The sequence below is a fragment of the Neolamprologus multifasciatus genome, chromosome 5, assembly GCF_963576455.1.
Source record: "Neolamprologus multifasciatus chromosome 5, fNeoMul1.2, whole genome shotgun sequence".
In the NCBI taxonomy this organism is placed as follows: domain Eukaryota; kingdom Metazoa; phylum Chordata; class Actinopteri; order Cichliformes; family Cichlidae; genus Neolamprologus; species Neolamprologus multifasciatus.
Genome location: NC_140443.1, coordinates 27,826,295 through 27,847,073, shown reverse-complemented (window position 1 = coordinate 27,847,073; position 20,779 = coordinate 27,826,295). Strand labels below are relative to the sequence as shown.

The window sequence follows — 20,779 nt, the reverse complement described above, 5'->3', positions numbered from 1 at the left end:
GCTCAGATCTAAACATTACTGAAGCAGTTTGAGATCATCTTGATGGAGAATATAATAAAAGGCAGCCAACATGCAAAGAAGAGCTTTGAATATCCTTCAAGAAGTCTGGAGAACTATTCCTGAAGAATACTTCAGGAAATTACAAGAGAATCAGAATTGTACAAACTCTGCCTTTGCCTTACATGCTGTGTTTCAGTGAATATTTGCAGATGTTTCAATAAATCATTGCACTCATTTCCCATTTTCCTGATGCAATATAAAGAAATGAAAGATGGCTAAAGGCCTTTGCACTCTACTGTATGCAACAATGAGGAATCACAATCAAAGAATCACACATTTTCTTCCCCATGTGCTCAGGCAACAAAACACTCAAGAATTTCGTGTAGCTAAAAGGTCATTCAAATGATGACCCCGAGCAAAGGTGACCTAACCTGAATCTGGAAAGGTAATTGTCTGTTTTGTGAGCAAATGTGGATTCATTTTCCTGTTTCTCTGTTATTCTTTCACACTGCCATCGTTTGACTATTGATGCTTTTTGCCTTCATCCATTGCTACATCTGATTATCTCAAGGTTGTGATTCTGTCCTTGAGACAAGCAGACATCTCCCAGTTTGTCTGTCTGCTCCTCGTTTCATCCTCTTTAAAGGAAACAACACCTGCAGGGTTGTCTGTCTTCGTTCTTATCAGCCATAACCCTATCTGACAACAGACGCTTTCTCAAACAGTCTAAACAGATGTCAAATTTCAGCCTCCTTTTCTTAAGCTGTGCACAGCAGCAGTACGACTGCAAGTCTCTAAACCGACCGTGGAGCTGTATTAGTCAGCAGTGACATTTGTGCAATCTTACCACTTCATTTAAAAAGAAAAAAAAAGAAAAGAAACCCCATTACGTCTAATATAAACGACCAAAACGGTGCACAGCAACCATCACACATTACTGTTGCATCCCTGAACTTTAAGTTGGCTGTCAGAGCAGCATAAAAGCTGCCTGTGAGTCAGATCAGTCTTACACTGATGTTAAAAAGCCTTTTCTCTGGTGATAAATGGAGGGCGATTGTTGGAGAGTCAACGCTGTCAGACCAAAGAGAGGAAAGCACCCAGGAGGGCTCAGTGCAGGTTTGTGGTAAAGTAAAAGAAAGACTGCATTATTTTCTCGCTTTTTTCTTTTTCCGTTTTGGACCAAAGTGCTATCATTAATTCATTCTAATAGAGGAAAAACAAGAAACAGGAACATGCGAAAACAGCCTTAAACACATCAACAATGTATTTCCTCAGTGATAATTCTGTTATTTGCTTCGTGTACCCATCCACTGTAATACGTGGACATCTCTCTCTCTCTTTGAAAAATATGTGACTTTTAAAACTTGCTCAACTTTCAGCCCAAGTTTGCTGTTAGCTTTTAAGTAAAACACAGCAAATTGATTAATTAATCACCACTTTCAACAAAATTTTGTAATAACCTGTTTTCTTTCTTTTTTTCTTTCTTTTTTTTGTCCAATAGAAGAAGAAAAAAACCCCCACACTGCCAGATTTCCATTGGCTGTGGATAAACAGGGTGGAGCTGTTACCCGGAACAGCGAGTCTTCATTCATTAATGAAGGAGGTTAATAGGGCAGGACAGCCGCCAGCGCTCTGCGCACTTTTAGACGAATCTTGAGGGGTTTTTTTTTTTTTAATTATTATTATTGTTATTTTTAATCCCGAGTTTTCTCTGTGCTCAGTTTGTCTCTATAGCGCACGACTGTACATCTGGTCATGTTCAGTCGCAGCTCCAAGAGAAGAGATCCCAGCAGATCGGTAAGTTGGCAGGATAAAGTTAGTAGAGGTTTGATGGTTTCCATAGCGCTGCTTCAGCTCCCACTGCACGCGGTATGCTCGTGTTTGTTGTGTGGTTTTCTTCTCTGTATCTGCTCTGCCCTGTTGCTAAGGAGATCCAGTATAATCTGAGCTGTCGAGATATGTAACTCAAGATGTGACACAACAGCACAGTCAGCATGATGATGTTTTTTGTTGCGAACAGTTGCTTTCTGAGCGAATTCTGAAGCGCACACACATATTTCCATTATAAATACCCCCCAAGTCATATTAGGGACGTCATTTAAAATATTGTTACACTTTGAAAATGCAATGCGTTATGTAAATAGTCTAAATTACCAGCTAATTGACAGTCATTTAAAGCCCCATGCAGTGAGGAGTTTAGGGGACCTGCTATTGTGACCTGTGTTTCTTTCTGTTCCAAGTAGAACCCTGCAGATGAGAGTCAGAGAGGACAGCCCTGTGTCACCTGTGGAGAGCAGTGTCCTGGCTTTGCCCTGCACAAATGGAGGTACAGCACTTGTTCACCCAGATGGGTGGGCAATCCATATCACACCAGTGATGGGGGAAGGTCCAATGTTTCTTTTGTTTTTTACATCTTTACAAGTCACTGAATTCATTCATTCATTGAAAAGGGTTCAAGCGAGAGTCATTTGCTGTGCTCCTGCACCCAGTTTGGCAAAGCAGCCGTTCTCAACACTGTGATTTCTTCTTCAAGAACTCTTCCAAACTCCTGGGCTGTTGAATGGAGTCAGCCATGCATCATACTGTGAGGAAACAATTGTTGTGCCCCTGTGTGCTCCAGGATAATAGTTTTACAGTAGAGACCATTCATGCAGCAGGAAGGATTCAAGCCTGCTGCTTCTGCAGTCACACTGTCACAACTGTGAGGGTATAAATGTGCTTATGCTGCGAAACAAACTGCATATTGTTGGGAGACGTAATCCTGCTGTGGAGTACGGGAGGATTGGGTTAGAGTGTGAATGCCGGTGACTGTGCTTGTGCAACTGTGGAGATGCTGTGAGCATTGGAAAAGAATAGGCTGCCTGACCCCGCCCCCTAGTAAGGCTTACATGGAGAAGAGAGGTTCCAAACTATAAGTTCAGTAACACTGAGAAGTTTGTGTTTTTTACACCTGTGCAACCTATAAAGTATGACCTTGTTCTGCAGCATGTTAGAACTATTTTAGTACCATTTTTCTCACAGATGTAGAACGCATCAAAAAGACGTTATAACTCACCGCAGTGTTTTGGTAAAACAAAAGTCAGCTGGGTCGGAGACATTTCATTCAGAGAGCATGGATTTATGAAGTGTTTTGTCTGTCTGATAGGAATCCACAATAGGTTGGGAGTTTCTGAGCCATAAAGACCATCCAGTCTCCTTTGCCGGTAACTATACAGAGGCAACGGCAGCCTCAGGAATGCAGCCTTTAATTGCTCGTCTGTGCAGTCCCACAATAAAAAGTCAACCCACTCCCCACCCTCTACCCCCACCAAGCTGGAATAAAAAGTCAGTGGACACAGACTGCCTGCAGGAACACGACTGTGTGCTGAGGCAAAAGGCTGTTTTATTGCTTCAGCAACTCTTTGTGTCTGAGGCTAAACAGAGAAAAAGACAGGGTAACTTCTTAAGGAATGTCCTACTTCCATACCAGGCCAAACTTAATGGGTTTTCATGCTTAAAAAAAAATTATTATCCTTTTTTTAAGGCGTAGTTGTAATGTTTTGCAATGCAGTGGACTTAAAGTGACCCTTGGGTCAGAGATAGGAATGAGAAGGGGGGGAAATGCGTGCATGTGTGTACACTTACTGTGCGCTCTGGTCACAGTAGCTGCTTGACAAAAACAACACACATTTGTTATAGATTATGTGGTAATATCCACCCTACTGGATGATCTGCCGTGACATTTTGGTTCATATATCCATGTATGCTGAAGGTTCACGCTTTGCTGATGGACTCAACTTAAAACACTGTTGTGCTACTCTTAGTCTTTTCTTTAAGCTGAATTTAAATTTGATGACGAGCTTGATTTCCTATCTGGGATAATTTAGGATTAGTCTTTGGAAGTTATTGGGACTTCAGGTGGTTGCTCTCTTTGTGTTGCTGCCAAATTTCTTAATATAAATTTAAAACGCTGATAAATTTATGTAATTGAAAAGAGAATTTCAGCATTGACATTTTCTTTGCCATTTAATCCTCTAAATGTAGTGTAATGTGTATGTGTTAGTCCCCGTAGGGAAATTACTCCTCTGCATTTAACCCATTCACCCAGTGAAGCAGTGGGCAGCCACCAATGCAGCGCCCGGGGAGCAGTGTGTAGGGACGGTACCTTGCTCAGGGGTACCTCAGGGTAGCCGTTCAGTGAAGTCGAACCCCCGACCTTCTGATCATGGGGCAACCACTCTACCTACTAGACCTAGTAAGGGGTCTGGTTTAATCTCTGACATTTCCACAAAGCTAAGCCTGGTTTAGTTTTAGATTGGCTTATAAAAGTGAGTGTTTTATAGAAATTAGCTATTCGTGCTAAAGTGAGGAGACAATCCCTTTGAGAATATGCTATAGCTGTTGTTTTACTCAAATGCGATCATAATAATTATTATTGATAAATCCTTCATTTATCTCGCTGAGATTGAGAACTCTTTTTCTGGAGAGACCTGTGTACAAAAATAAAAACATAGACAGACCAAAGTAAACCAAATGGTTCCGGTCTGCTTAATGTTAAAGGTACAGTGGAAGATCCAGGACATCTAAACGTCTTTTGGGATCTTTGAAGTTGCTGTCCTGATGTGGATACAAAATGGACACATGAAAGAGTTTCGGTTTGCTGGCTGCGTGTGTGTTAGTGTCCATGTGTAACAGAGTAAGCCAAGTTGGCTGCTCTGGGTAGGTTAGTGATAGGAGCGGATTCTCTTCGCTCAACATGTTCCTGCTAAATAATTAATACTTGCCTTTGGCTTGATTGATTTTCTTTGTACTAATGAGACTCATTACCAGCCTTATTAACATTAACCCTGAGTGTGAATGTGCTATCTGACCCGCCGGATCACATGACTCTTCTGCATGACGCCAGTGTGTTTTCACACCTGAAAAGTTACTGTCACTTAACCTGTTTTTAACCTGTTTTTGAAGCCTTGAGTCAGTCCAGGCATGAATCAGACTGCAAATCCAACGAGATCTTGCCATTAGCGGTTTTTCATTTCCTCTGTCCAGCAGCACAACATAAAACTTAATTTAAGGCAGTAGGTTTAGTTCAGGTTTTGCCAGAGCTGACTGGCGCTGGACAAAGCCTGCCCTTGTGTGCAGCGACGCTTTGGCTGAAACTTCAGCTGGCTAAAAGCAGTTCTGGGGAGATAAAGAGAGAAGCAGAAAAGGACAGAGGAAGGAGGAGAGATGGTGTTTGCAGGAGAATAAGAGGGATCACGGTTGAGTTTTAACCTGGTCCTGAATGGCTTGCTGACGTCTGTCCCCTCGGTAACCTGGTGTGATCTGCATAACACAGGCTGGGCCCCTCAATTCACTGTGTTAACAAGACGATCTGGCAAATAAAACTGTCAGGGTGCCTGGCCATTTGAATGGGTTCTAGCTGTTGCAGCACTGAAGAAGACTCAGTTTTAGGTGAGGGGGAAGGGAGAAGGAAGCCAGTGGTGGCCGGTGCCAGATAATGGAAACTTTAGATTTATCACCAAAGCTGTGTCAGTGTATTGGCATGTAGATGGTAAGCATCTTTGCTTGATAGTTTCCAGGGATGAAAACATTCCCTGACCTGCTGTGTTTTCTCCTTTTCAGGGCTTGTTTGGATGCAGAATGCGTCAGCAGCGTCTCCTAATAGCATTCATATGGGTCAGGAAGTGAAATACTTTACTAATAAACATGGCTTTTTAATGTGTGAATGGCATGTTTTGTTTCTGCCCTTTGGAGGTTTATTTTGAAGGGGTTTTATTTTGACAGACCTGCAGGAACTTTGGCTCTATGCCTGATGTTTACAGATAATGCAAGCCTAGGGAGCTTTGACTCCGTGATATCAATCATAGTTTGACCTTTGGGTTTTCGGACCGTGTCGGGCTAAAGTCAACCCTTCCTATTTCTCTGCTTTCATTAACTGCTGGCTTTGTCCCTCGCTCCTTTCCCCCTGCCATTTTTCCTCATATTCCTCTTTATCCGAATCACCCCATAATTGACTGTAACAGGCTGGTCTAGATGGGGATTATGTATGTTGGTCACGGAAATGAGGATGGCCTACGCATGTCGCCGGCTGATTTCCTGCAGGGCAGGTGGTTGCCTGTTGAATTCCAATGATATCCTTGAATCAAAATTGAACAGCCAGGCTGAGATTATAGACTTGAGCAAAATTCCCGTACTATGCCTTCCCTTCTGCATTTGGGAATTTTAATGATAAGCATGGGTAAAGGAATGTTTGTTTGAAACAAGCACACAATTCTAACATATTCCCTGCTTTCTAATACTGATTGTGCACATTGTTGCAGAAAATACACGAACATGTTTATTGCTTCTTTTTCCCGACACAATAGTATCGACTGATCTCATCCACTGTGATGGACTGGCATTATACTGGATTTCTTTTCTTTTTTTTTCTTTTGGTTTGGGACTTATTTGTAGAATCTGTGAGGACGGAGCCTCACATCTGGTTTAGATGCAGCTTGTGGTGCATTCACCAACAGATCAATTTGATCCCTAAGAGAAGGATGGGTGTAGGTCACAACAGCAGGCGGCGTCATATCATCCACCAGGTGGGTTCTGGAAGTGTAACAGGACCCCCTGAGAGGTGTTGGGTTTCTAAACTCTGTGCTTGCGTAATTGGCTTTTGTAATTCTCTATCATTAGAGCTGTAGTCGTTTACTGACAGACTACGCACAAGTAAAAGTAGATTCAATGATTAAAAAACTGTGTGCCTTCAGTTTACATTATTCACATGCCAAGTTTCAAATAGTTTAATATAATATATTATATAATCACTGTGTGTGTTTGTGTGTGTGGGGATGTAAGAAATGTCATATAACACAATTTATTAACAATTTTAAAATGGTTTTAAATTTCAAAATTCTTAAAAAGCAAAACTGTAAAGACCAGTATATTCATATACTACATATCAATATGATCTAAAAAGCATTTTTAAAAATTGTTTTCTTGTTTATGTGGTAAAAATAAACTGACCAGCAGGGGGCAAACATGTCTAATAGACACTGAACTGTATTAACCACTTTGTTTACTGGTTGATTGGCTCCATTGTCTTTTAATTCATGCCGTCAGCTTGTTAATTCTTTTCAAAAGGTTTCCAAATTCTTAACAGTTCCCCGTCTATTCCTGAGGTATGACATTAACTCATTATGATAATTGCCATATACAAGTTTGGCTTTTGGCCCAACATCCTGATAAGCCTTCGGCTCTCTCTAGCTTTAACTTTTCCAACATTAACAAACATTGGCAACTCCCCTTGATTTACATTCTAGTCATGCTCATTCATCCTGACGTTCGCCCTGGTGGTGATCCATACCTTAAAGGCTTTGTGTGTTGAGCTGCCTTTGAACTGTCATTGAGAATAAAGCCAGCAGGTCAACAAGTGTAACTGTCTGTCAGCTATGACTGTACAATATTTGGTACTAATCCAAGTTAGTGTGGATACCTACAGAATAAGTGGAAGGGGAATCCACGATAAACTTGCATTTGATCCTGTGGCAACCTTTGATATATGTTCATTTAGTGTAACTTAAACTGAAAAAGGGGGAGACACTAAAGTCATCAGGATTGACTTTATGCATATCTCTATTCAGACTGTCTTAACCCTCCCTGCAGCCTTGTACCCATCCTTATTGCACCCATTCCTACAGCAAACATGACTAAGAACTGAAATAAATAAAAAGCTCCTGGAGACTGCAAATAGTTTCTTGGTTTGTCTTTTAAAGGACTGATAAGTCATTGAAGCCGCAAAACAAATTCTTTGACTATCACTTCATCAGTAAACTGATTTCTCAGTTCAGGAATAGGTGGGTGGTTAGACTGACAGGGAAGATGAGACTGATGGAAAATGAAAGATTGACAGTAGTATAATGTCACCTTGTTCTGCCTCTAAAATGAAATGCAAGGGTATTTAGCTTATACATACCCTAGTCAATAGTTTCCATTGTTTGACTACAGGTGTATGAGCAGGAAACATTCTGTCTCATAGTGCCATTTATCACTGCTTCACCTCAGCTCATTAACCCTTCATCTTGCGGCCTCCTCTCTCAGTCCTGGCATCCTTCCATTCATGCATCTCCTCATCTCTGCAGTTTAAAGACTGCCAGACCGCTGCAGAGGTTTACACAGTGCTCTACTTCAAAGCCTTCTTTGATTCTCTCCTCTTGTTTTATTCCCCCCCCCCCCCCTTCAGTTCTCACCGTCTAGCCACCTGTTCTCATTCGGGCTGGGTGTGGAAGGGAAAAGCCTTAAGGAGCTGTGCTAACACCACAATTTGAACACACAATCCTACAGGAATTTCTTGTCTTTGGAATACTTCCTCAGCTGTGGTGATTTGGAGGGGATAAAATGTTCTTTGGTTTTGGGTTTTTTGGGACTTTTTTGCAGCCAACAGAGGACAGCATTGTACAAGCGCAACATGGATTCATCCAAGTTGAAATCCTCATTGACTAATGTGTTAACTGGAATATCAGAGATGAGAGATTTTTTCCATAATTGCAAAGCTTCACACCTGCAGCACTAGAAGACACTGGTGTGGTGTGGATCATTATTTTAATGGGGAAAACTCATATGTTAGGAAAGGGTGACAGTTTCCTTTTGACGTTCCCATTACTTTAATTACATGTCCTGTTTTTTTTACAGACCCCCAAATCCCAGTGGAACACAAAGCCTTGTTTGTCTTAATTGCGAAACAGAAGCTTGATGACTCTGCATTGTTAAATTATTTGATTGGTTTATTGATTCAGCCAGCCCCCTCACTTTTGGTTGGCTTAAGTGGCATGTGGACCTAAGAGAATTGAGTGTCATCTATTAGTCAAGAAAGGAACCGGATAACCTCTCTATCAAAAAGGACTGAGTTTGGACCATGTCGATGCGTCACTTTGACCAAGTTTGTTAGCTGAAAAAGGAAATTCTAACATGTTGGATGAATTGCACACATCGCCACAGCTTTGACCCTTTATCTTCTATTCCTCCAAAGCCCCTTTCACTCTTCATCTTTGTCTCTTTTCCCTTCCCACGTCTGTCTCTGTGTGTAATTTGTTGTCATCTGAAGAGTGGGCGAGGTGTCGTCTTCGTTCTGCTTGCAGGTTTGCGTGAGTCAATGCTGAATCTAATAGGCATGCTGGATGAGCTGTAATACTCTGCTACTGTTCTGCTGGTTCATGGACTTTGTCTGTTGTGTATCTAGCATTTTCTTAAGCCTGTGTGTGTGTGTGTGTGTGTGTGTGTGTGTGTGTGTGTGTGTGTGTGTGTGTGTGTGTGTGTGTGTGTGTGTGTGTGTGTGTGTGTGTGTGTGTGTGTGTGTGTGTGTGTGTGTGTGTGTGTGTGTGAGAGAGAGTATTAATAGCAGAGAGGCTCTTAAGTGAAGCCTATATTTCATGGATGAGAGAGTAGGCTGGCTCTCATTGCCAAACTGTACAGGTATCTATCAACTGATCTGAGTGCAGTCAGAATGGAGAGGGGGCAGAAAAAAGTCGAAGACAGCTCTGAGGCATGGCCAGCTACCTCTGATAAAGGCCAGAAGTAGCACTGCCTCACCGAAACATTAGAACTCACACACACCAGCAAATGGATAACATTTTATTTTTATGGCTGTGGTTGTAAATTTTGGGGGCATTTTGGTATTGAGAAAGTGTTTGGAAACATTCTGCTATAGCTAGCAGGTCCGTATTCATTCCTATGGTGTTTTAGGCAAAAACTGGTGTCAATAACTATATTTAAGAGTGGTTATGTATTGATTTTTCTTATTAGTTTTATTTATTTGTATGTGCTCTTTTTTTTTTTTTTAAATAAGAACCTCAGTTGAGATATTTGGATCTGGATCATCTAGGATCCTCTACTACCTGGTCCATCAGATAGTACAAGAATAGCTCTGAGCTGTCAAGGCATGGACTCCAAAGGTGCTTTGTTGTGTTTGCAGCAGATGCTTTAAGCTGAGGAATTTCCATGTTAGATTTGTTCAAGCACACTGCTGCCGGGTCACCGTGTGTCCCTGCTGCTGTTATAAGAGAGACAGTCAGTATTTGAGTGGCTGTAATTTTTTGGCTTGTTTGTTTTTTGCAGTTACTCAAAATTAGTTGTTAGTTATAGGGTGTATGTGAAAAAACGACATACACCCTATAATTCAGTAGCTTGTAGAAGCACCTTTAGCAGCGATAACACTAAGTGATCTTATTCTGTATGACTTTATCAATCTCACATTGTTGTGGAGAAACTTTGGCCCACTCTTCTTTACAATCTTGTTCATTGAGTTTTGCAGGAATTTGTTTATGCACACCTCTCTTAAGGCGTCACCACAGCATTTCAGTCAGGTTGAGATCTGGAGTTTGACTGGGCAACTGCAAAACTTTAATTATATTCTTTTTCAGCCTTTCTCTTTAACATATGCTGATGTGATTAGGGTCATTTTCCTTTTGCATGACCCAATTTCAGCTCAGTTTAAGCTGTCGGACAGACGCCCTCACATCTGACTCTTTTCTTTATACTTTGCAATCAACAACGAACTTTTCTGTATACCAAAGTGCCCGGATCCTGCAGCTGCGAAACAAGCCTAACCTTGTCCTATATATTTTCAAAGTTTATTTTCTAAAATGCTTTGTGTTACTGTTTAGGTACAGAGTGGAGAGACATGATCTGGAAAAGGTAAATGGATAGGCTGATGATATGTGACAAATTACTCAGGTTGAATTTAAGTGCATTTCACTTGCATGGTACATGTTTTAGCCAGTTCAGACATGTGGATGTGAAGTAGCTTTACATGCTCTTATAAGGCTTTGTGTTGCAAAAAAACGGTCTGGGCACTAACGAAAGACAAAGACATTGAATCACTTGGATTAAGATGGATAGAAATGAGAACTGGTAATGGAGACACCTGACAAAGTTATCTTTGTGATTTGATTGAGGCCATCATCACCCTTATTTTGCAAAATAATGGTTCCGTTTCTCCAGCTTAACCGCCAAGAGCTCTGCATATTTGAAGGTTAGACTCATTCTTTTTCTCTTCTCCAGCAATCTTTATCACTCATCTGACAGAGTTTATTTGTGCAGGTTGACCAGTTGCCAAGGCAATGATGAATGTGCTCTAAGTTTGCTGCTGCCTTGACAACAAGCCAGATAAGTTGTGTATTATCAGTAAGACAATAGGAGGACCAGTGAATATGGGCAGTAAGCAGACATGGGAGAAAGAAAAAAAACCTGGAAATGAAGAGGCTAGTGTTGCTCATTTGACGTCAGACTTTTTGAGTGGGTTTTAAAAAAAAAAGTTTCTTTTGATGTATGATCTTGGTCACAGTTGAATGAAATGTTAAGCAGCATGATCTGAATACTGTTTCAAAAACCTCCCAAAGAAGAGCATGAAGAGTTTTCTGTTCTTTATTTTAATCAAATGTCAAATGTTGCTACAATGTGTTCGCAAAGATGAAAAGTCGCTATGAAACTGGCCCCTCATTTTAAATGGTTACCTTAACTAAGTTATTTAAGGTTATCAGTATCAAGAACTTTTGCCAGTGACATTTGGTTAACTCCCACCCATGAAATGTGGAACAGATGCATCAAAAGAATAAAAAACAGACTTTTGTGGAGTGGTGTGGCCCCAAGAGTGCTTGAGTTGTGGAGGTATTTGTATTATTTGAAAATCTTGTGAAACCAGAGAGCCAAGTAACTCACCAGCAATGTAGCCTTCCCTTGTAAAGTCCCTCTGCGATTTATTTCTCAACCTGATACTCTTGTAGTTGTGACCAGCACACAGACTCCAACAATTTTTGAATGTGATGTTGAAAGAGTTCAAATTAGCTTTGACTGTGATTAGGATATCCAACACTGGAAACATGCATGGCCAAATAGGTTTTATAAAAATAAAAGCCAAATATGCACCTGCAAATGTGATCAGAAGTGCCCGCAGACTCACCTTTGTCTCTCTCCATGAATAGTGTCGCGCTTTTAGTGTCAGTCCAGCGTATGCAAAGTATTGTGCTGTAACACTTAGACAGTCTGCACAGTCCCAACTGCCTTCTGTCACATAATAAACCCATGTTATCCTGTTAAGACTTGACAGTGAATGTGACAGAGTGACTGCAAAGTCCAGAGGCGGAAAACAGAATGAGCTGATGTGCTGAATCAAAAGGCCGTTGTATGCATGTCAGAGGTCAGCTTTTAACCAGCAAATCCCCTTTTCTCTCATCTAATCCACCAAGCTGGGGTTTTCCCACACCACAGGGCACATCTCAGACCAACCAGAGTGCAGACAGACAGGCACGATGGTGCCTGATAGCGTCCACAAGGCTCAGACCACAAGTAGTCTTATTTCCATCAAAGATCCTTGGCCTGCAGGTATGGAGGGACTGTGGGTCCAAATTTATTTGAGCAAGTGTTCAGATAAATGAAAGCATAGAAAACATGTCTCTTTGTTATAAAATGCACAACTACTGATTCATTTTCACTGTTGAACTTCCGTTATGGTCTGTCCAAAGGCTAGCATGTCTTAGAAGATTGGCTCAGTACAGCATCCATGCCACAGATGGCACTGTAGTAAAAGTAGCTTGCTTGTTTGAGTAATGTACTGTAGACATGTTTTCTTTTCTCTTTCCAAAGTCCATTGAGACACTGCCATATTGCCTGTTGCCCTTTTCTAGCTGTGCAGAATCTCATGAGGTAAATTAACCCTCTGTAAAGTTGTGCATTACTCATTTTTTTTCTCCATTATGTATTGTTAAAGATTTTAAGAACATGTCATTAGCTTGAAACTGATAACAGCTGACCATATCTCAGTTTCAACCATGCACTAGCTAGTTGCCTTCATTAAACATGTCTTACTATTGCAGCATTTACAGGGTCTAGATCAAAAGCCAAAAGCTCGGCATTCTGGTTGTCAATTTAAATTTGAAAGTATGATCACACATTTCGAATATTACAAACTGTCAAGTGATACTTGGAATAATGGCTACAAAGGCAAAGTTCCAAAAGAGTGTGTGTGTGTGTGTGTGTGGGGGGGGGGGGGGGGTTCAGTTGTTAGTAACTTTGTACCACAAAGTGTATAATTTTAGCTATGCCATTGCTATGATTAAAGCTGGCACTGGAGGTAATCATGGTGGAGTAATACATGAGCTGTGCTTAATGAGAATAATGGATATCAGGAAGGAAAAGAAAGCAACAGTTTGGGCTGTAATCCATTTAGCTAAAGACTTAGAACTTTCTTTTGAACTTCTATCCAGACTCATCTGCAGGGGTCCAGGTTGTCTGCACATGAGTTAGTTGCACATTTTATTCAGTTGCAAGTTGGTCAGGAATTTATAGCATCAAAAGTTACCAAGTATTACTGCAATATATTAGTGCAGGTCGTCTACTGTATTTTCTTGACTCAATGGGAACCTGGAGGCGAAAGCTAACATACACTGTGAGCAGCATCAACGCTTCTTACATCTCTCTCCAGCATGGCATCATCAGGTTACACGTTCACAGAGAGTCAGCAGTTTAGCCCGGTAAAGCTGACTGGCCTTGCTTTGTCAGAAAGGCTGTGATGTGCGCTGTATATCTCTGCATTCTTAAACAATGAGCTTAACTTCGCCTGAATTCAACCCCCCTCTAACATTATGTTGCCCGTGGCACACACACATCACACACACACACACACTCATCATTTCCCCCACAGACTGAATCGCTCATTTGGTGTGGGGATCAAAGACTCCAATATTTATAAGTGGTCTTGGGGTGTAATTTGTTTCTCGTTTGATTCTGACGAGACCATTCCCCGTCTCCTCTTTATTTATCTATGTGTTTATTTATTTATCTGTTTAAGCCAAACTTCTTCTTCCTCATTACAGCGGCTTTAATGTCCTCGCTGAGCAGAAACTAATGGCGATATAATGAACGGCGTGCAAGCACATTGAGAGTAAAATGTAAATTGTTTGCCTGGAGCGCTGGTGGTGAAACAGGAGGGAGACAGATTGGATAACCCGCAGTGTATGGAAAGTCCTGTCTCCTGTCATGTGGGAACACAAAGCTCACACTGCCTTAGCCTGTGTGTGTGTGTGTATATATATATATATATATATATATATATATATATATATATATATATATATTTTTTTTTTTTTTTTTTTTTTTTTTTTTTTTTAAATGCCACATTTTATCTTCCATCTGGTTGGCTTATGAGACTCTCGACTTTATTTGTTTGTTTATCTTTTAATGTATTCTAAGACCATTTCCAGCCTTTTATGAGCCTGTGTTTGATCTGCATCTGTGACAAGTTTGTGTAATGACGCCACAGTTGTTTCCAGGTCTGGTTTGTCACTCATTTTCACCTGTTTTTGGTCATGTTAAAAATTGTTTAAAATGTTTCTTTTTTAATGTATGTGCGTGAATGTTTGGTGTTTAACAGAGGGGGCAATAGGAAGCTTCTTTCTTCCCCTGTATTCCCTTAATTGATATTTGATTCCCATAACAGGTCGAATGCAGACAGTGTGCGCAGGTGTGTGTATGTTTAGAAAGACACATCTAAGTGGGGTGGTACTGTGTGTGTGTGAGAGAGCAGGTGCTAAATGCCAGACACTCTGTTTAACTCGAGGGATGTCTTAGATTGTGTAGCCCACGCAGAACTCCGTGCACCTGTGTTTTGTTTTTTGTGTTTTTTGTTTCTCGTTAGCACCGCCACACGTGCCTGCTCGTGCTCCCAGCCATACGAAGAATGGACTGTACAGACTTTAAGCTTGTAATATTTAATAGCTTGACACCTGAGCCAGGAAGCGTGTCTCCGTTTATGCCAGATGGTGTTCAGCTGAAATCTCATGTTCCATTCTGACTACAGTTCAAGCTGGAATGGAAAGCAACAGGAGACCAAATTGGTGTCTTTACAAAAACCACCCCAAAAAAACCACAAAGTCGGTGTCGCGTGAGAATAAAGCCAAAGGCCATTTAATTAGGCGTGTGTGTGTGTGTGTGTGTGTGTGTGTAGGTGTGTGTGTGTGTGTGTGTGTGTGTGGGTGGGTGGGGGGGGGGGGGGGTTTATATCTATTAATTACTATTATGTTGTATGTTCCACCTGTGTCTACATGGGTCTCCTCCGGATGCCCTGTCTTCCTCCAACAGAGCAAAGACAAGCATGTCAGGTTAGCTGTGGATGTCAGGTAAAATGCTTAATGTGCATAGACATTGGTCAGGAAGCCCTATATAAAGTAAAAAGTATAAAGTGAGGGCAGCGCAGTGGCAGAGTGGTTAGCACTGTTGCCTCACAGCGAGATCCTGAGTTCAATTCCACCATCAGGCCAGGGTCTTTCTATGTTCTACCTGTGTTTGCGTGGGTTCTCTCCGGGTATTCTGGCTTCCTTCCACAGTTCAAAGACATGCAGTTAGTGGGGTTAGGTTAATTGGAAACTCTAAACTGCCTATAGGTGTGAATCTGGGAGTGAATATGAGTGCGACTGGTTGTCTGTGTATATGTGTTAGCCCTGCAACAGACTAAGGATACAGACTGGGTACCCTTTTCAGGGTCGCCCCGCGCACGACCCTGAAAAGGATAAGCTGAAGCAAATTGATGGATGGAGTTTGAAGTAAATTTTAAAAAGTCAGCTTTGTTAGGGTGCCAGAGTGTCAGATTGCCTTTCTATTTGTGCCTCTCTCTTCCTTTAGGTAAGCAGGTACATCTTGCTATTTGTGGTTGCATGAAGATGGAGTTAAAGGTACTTTAGACAGGCTGGAGAGGACTGTTCGCTCAGTTTTAGCTCCACGTCTGGCCTGTTTGAGTTCCAGATGCTCTAACTCAGACAAGCTGTGCTCGAGAAGTCCCTGAATAATGAATCTCAAGCACAAGAAGACTGGTTGATGTGAGTGTGCAGTTCTTTGTGTCTTGTTTGTGAACTTTTGGCACATTAGCATTCCACTGTGTTTGCTCGCAAGTTGCTTACATTTCTGTTTAAAATCCGAGTGCGTGACAGTTATTTGTACACAGCAAATTCAAAAGTGTTAAATGTTTTGGTGTTAGTAGTCTTAGAGTTAATTTTACTCTAAGTAGAGTCACATGCTTTTAATGTAATTCTGAGGTGTAAAATGATAGTAGTTAAAATCGAGTGTTAAAAATGAGTGTTTCTATTTCAAATCTGGAGGTGTTACAATGGAAACATTAACTCTTGACCTCTTAACTCTGAACTCCTACAGGGGCTATGACACTAATAGAGTAAATTCACAGACTCCGCCCCCAGCACGGCTCCAATCGAAGCTGAAGTGAAGCCGTTTCAGAACATTTTGCTCTACATATTTGAGTTGTTTGTAGGGTTGCCAACCGTCCCTTAAAAAACGGAATCGTCCCGTATTTAGAAACAAAAGTACACGTCCCGTATTGAGCTGAAAAGGGACGCACTTTGTCCCGTAATACAGTGAGAATCAAAAGTAGTCTATAAGTTTTAATGTAATTAACGCTTTGTTTGAAAACATAATTCCCAGCCCCGCTCCTGCTTTGTGACCAATGAGCTGACAGCACACTTATGACAATTCGAGTATGACAATTCAGATTACCGCTCATCTCATTGGTTGAGGAAAGGTCGCTTGCGGAGAAAATACCGGAAGACAACAGATGACCACAACAAAAAGCATGGCCAACAGGGAAACAAACGCCGACACTGCGGTGCAAGTCTCAGACGACAGTACACCTGAAGCTGGGCAAACACTGTGCGATTTTCAAACTGCACGATTGGCTCGCAGGGGTTAGAAGTTCGTAGGTCACGATGCAGGGTCTCACAGTATACCGCCCGATGCTCTGATGCGACCTGAGTCACACTGTGCCTCCATAAAATGAAGGTTATAACAGAAAATCTGTCGCTCGCTCTCCCTCTCTGTCTTTCACTCACACAGACACACACCACCATCAGCTTTGCTAAATTGCTAATGAAAAACATGATCAGCTGTGATTGAGCAGCGATGTAAATCCAACTATTTTCACGGTTGTTGTGGTCGTGATAATTTGGTGATGCCACATCGAAAAGGCTCGGATGAGCTTTCCAAAGTTCTACAAGTTGTGCCTCCATCGCTTGTGTCCAGATCACACGCTGCACTGCTGCTCCGTCTTTTTCACCGACGTTTACGTGTTTCCGCGTGCGCAGTGTGAGCGGCTGTGGTGACACCCTCACGAGCGATTGATGATCGTGAGGTGTTAATCGCTTCTCGTTACCCCACGTATACTACACGATGCACGATGAAGGCCAAAATCGGGCCGATCACCAAATTGGTCGCACGACTCAAAAATCGGCTCAAAATGGGCCAAAAATCGCAGAGTGTGAGCCCAGCATTAGCCCAGCAATGTTTGTTCCTCTCAGAGAAAGAAAAAAAGGCTGCAAAAGAACAGGGAGGAATGGGAAAAGGAAAACACCTATAAAGCGCACTGCACTGTGTGCCGGCGCACTTTTTCCATAGGCATGCTTCTAATGGTGGGCACATGAAGAACAGGAGGGGCGTGAAAGCTCGGGGAACCCTTAACCAATTTTTGTCCACCAGGCCACGGCAGAAGCAGATATGGTAAACACTGGTTTGTTTGTTTTTAAACCCTCTGGTTAAGGTTAAAATGGGCATGTGCAGTGAATATCAGCGCTATGTGGCCAGAAGTGTGATAATATAATTTATTTTGTGTAATAAACAACTGCAAGGATATATTGCAACAAATAGATGAGTAATACATAAAAGTAATACATAGATGAATAATGATGATGAGTTATGATGCGTAATCATGGGAACAAGTGGGTTTACAAACGGGAGCAGAAGCTGAAATAATGCCTCTACTGAAGCCAATTGCACTAAATGCACTAAATGTGCACTGTTACAAGAATATTTTTCTTTCTATTGTTTTCTATTAATTTATATAATTTTAAGTTAAGCAGGACAGAGTTCTTTTAAAGAAAGATGACAGGCTTCTGTTTAAGAAAGAGACCTGTTTTATTGTGTTAATGTTGTCATTTTGAGCTAAAAATAAATGCCTAAATGATTTTTGTTTCCCATGTCTTGATATCACAAAGAATACGCATCTACTTAAATCAAATTCAAGTCAAATGGTTAAAAAAATAATTTCACACACAAAAAAAGAGCTAAAAAATTCACCACACTGGGAAGGGTGAAGACAACTGGGTCGCCCGGCCCTGGCCACGAGGTGTCCCTTATTTATTTCTCAGGGAGTTGGCAACCCTAGTTGTTTGCCATGCTTGGTAAGTCATTTTTTCAAAGATTGTTTCAATTATTATTATTAGCTTTTACTTCTGTGGCTCTTTGGAGTTGAGACAAAGCTGTGTGAAAGGCATTAGCCGTGTTGCTCGCTGATAGCACCGCTCGCTGTTTTAGCTAGCTGAAAGGTATTGTTTTCGGCAAATACCACAGCCTTGAAAAAAAGCTTGCATGTGAATTTTCGGTTAAATTTTTTGGTCAAATACACCTAAAACAATGTCTAGAATGTGAAATGTTGGTATAATGGTGCTACTTGAAGCCTGAAAACGATCTCCCATAAAAAACGAGCAAACAGCAGTAGCAGATGTCCTGACTGGGTTCTACGTTAGCATTTAGATCCCTCCAGAGTTTTGTGCACACGGTTTTACATTTAGTTCAGTACTACCTGTTGCCTGTGTCCTTATCTTTTGGGAAAATACTTTACACAAGTAATGTCTCAAAAAGGATTCCTTTTTTTTTTTTTTTTTTTTTTTTTACTGTGCTGCAATTGATTTGTGCCATTAATTAGTGTCAACTAATTTTTATTCAATCTCCACATAGGATATGCTTGTGAAGATGGAATATGGGGGAGAGCAGAAGTGCGTTGCAGTTCCACAAAGTGATGAATGAAGGACATGCATATTGTATTTTGTATTTATTGAAATAAGTGATGAGAATGCTGTTATTTGCATTTACCAGCTCACCTATGTCAGACCTTTTGATAAACGAAATTCTAATGAAAGTGAGAACATGTACACTGTTACATCTTTCAGAAAATGTTTTGAAATTGTGGTGCACAGTTCAGAATAAATGTTTTTCAAAAACCATTGCGTCTTTTTAGTAAATGTTTATTTCCAAAAGAAATTTCTAGAAGTTCAGAACAGTAAAATTCCCGCTTTTTAGAATTAATTAGAAGATAACTCTTACGTAGTTAAACTAAAATACTCTTTGAGAGTTAATATATAAACTCTTAACACCAAGTGTTAAATTATCAACTCCAGAGAGATTTGGTGTTTAACACTAAATCAGAGTTAACATACCAACTCTCCAAAAAGAGTTAAATTAACACTCTCTGGTGTGGACCCATATAGACACTTTAAAAGTGTTGAAATCAAATCTGACAGTGTTAATTTGGACATGCTGGATTTGCTGTGTACTAATTATTGGACGCATTACATTGGATCAATAGAGATGCATCACATACTGCGGGCGCAGTAATAAGCAATCTCATTATTCAATCAGAATAACCGACTAAATATGACTATCATAGGTTATTGGCTCGTTCTTTCTTTAAAAAGTAAAAATATATAGATAAATATGGATATTTGCATGTTTAAGAAGATCAGTCCAACTCACCAACTCATTTGTTTATGTGTAAACAGAGTAAGTCAAAAATCAACTAATTGGTTAAGTATCTTCAAATTCAACTTCTTTTTGTGTGTACAACTGAGTGACGGAGCTTTTCCTGCTGTAACTGTTTTGGGAGGGTGTGTGTAAGAAGACTCATTTGGGTTATCTTAGGAGCTAGTGGTGCATGTTATTAGCAAAGAGACAATCCCCCCTGTTGAGCCTGATTAATGATGTAGGACAACAGAAGGGTGTGTGGATGGGGCAAACATAACAGACCTACACTGGACACACACGCACAGAGCCATACACATTTCGTTTGCTCTTACCTCACTGCCTGCCTGGTGCAACAATCAGATTTTAGTTAGCTGACACCTGTGAGCTCCAGCAGGTCATGACAGGTGAAGACGAGTTTATTTATTTTTTTTAGTGTGTCTGAAACACTTTATTTATTGAGGTTTCTCACATGATGTCATGCGCATATTGAGAGTTGTCTGTTGTATTGGATGCGATAGGATCACTGGTTGCTAAAGAGAAATGTGTATTTCCCAACTTGTTGTCAGTGGTTCCCAGTGGTTTCTGGGCCATAAACCTTCCCTTGACTGCTTTGGTTGCTAGCTGATTGCCACAGCTGCCTGTAGTTTTTCACGGTTGTCTGCAAATACTAACTACTAACTAAGCAGCAGTACAACTGGAAAAGGTGTGACACAAACTGGAAATGGAGGTTTCCCTTTAAAGTAAGAGCAGATGGGCAGTTTTTGTGGAAATGGCGGTCACTTCAATTCAAACTAGTGGTGGGGAGAAAAAAATTGATACAGCATAGGACCAAGTTGCAATACTCGTGACCAGTTTGATTGGAAAGCCATTGCACATTCACCTGATAGAAGATAGGCTGCAACTGCTTGCAGGTAGGTTGACTTGGACTGACTGCAATCACTCTCAGAGAGACTGCGGAACATTTGCAGATAAATAAATAAAATGCAGACCAATTGGCAACATGCTGCCATCAGTCTGAATGACTCTTGGTCCATGAGAACAACAAGGGGATAAATCTTTATCGCACTATGTTACAGCAAAACTCAGCATGTCACTAAAAAGAAGCAGGGTTGAAATAATACTGTCTGGTGATTCCCAGCTTTAAATCAAACTGCAGCCATAATTTTGGCTGATACTGAGTTTCACAAGCCTCAGTGAAAGTGGAAGCTACTTTAATGATAGCCGCCTGACAGATGCGAAGCATCGACAG

At 41.0% G+C, this 20,779-nt stretch overlaps 1 protein-coding gene across 2 annotated transcripts in view; it reads left to right on the top strand.

Annotated features, from left to right (window-relative positions):
- The first annotated feature begins 1,533 nt into the window (after window positions 1–1,533).
- Window positions 1,534–20,779, top strand: part of prickle2b (prickle homolog 2b) — an 88,405-nt gene continuing 69,159 nt past the window's right edge. The window contains exons 1-2 of one of the 2 annotated variants that reach the window (XM_085158954.1): window positions 1,534–1,797; window positions 2,244–2,326. In XM_085158954.1, the coding sequence (XP_085015080.1) occupies window positions 1,756–1,797; window positions 2,244–2,326 (125 nt within the window). In that variant the 5' untranslated portion in view covers window positions 1,534–1,755. Of the gene's footprint in view, window positions 1,798–2,240; window positions 2,327–20,779 lie in introns of both variants that reach the window. The other variant, XM_085158956.1, reaches the window with a different exon arrangement.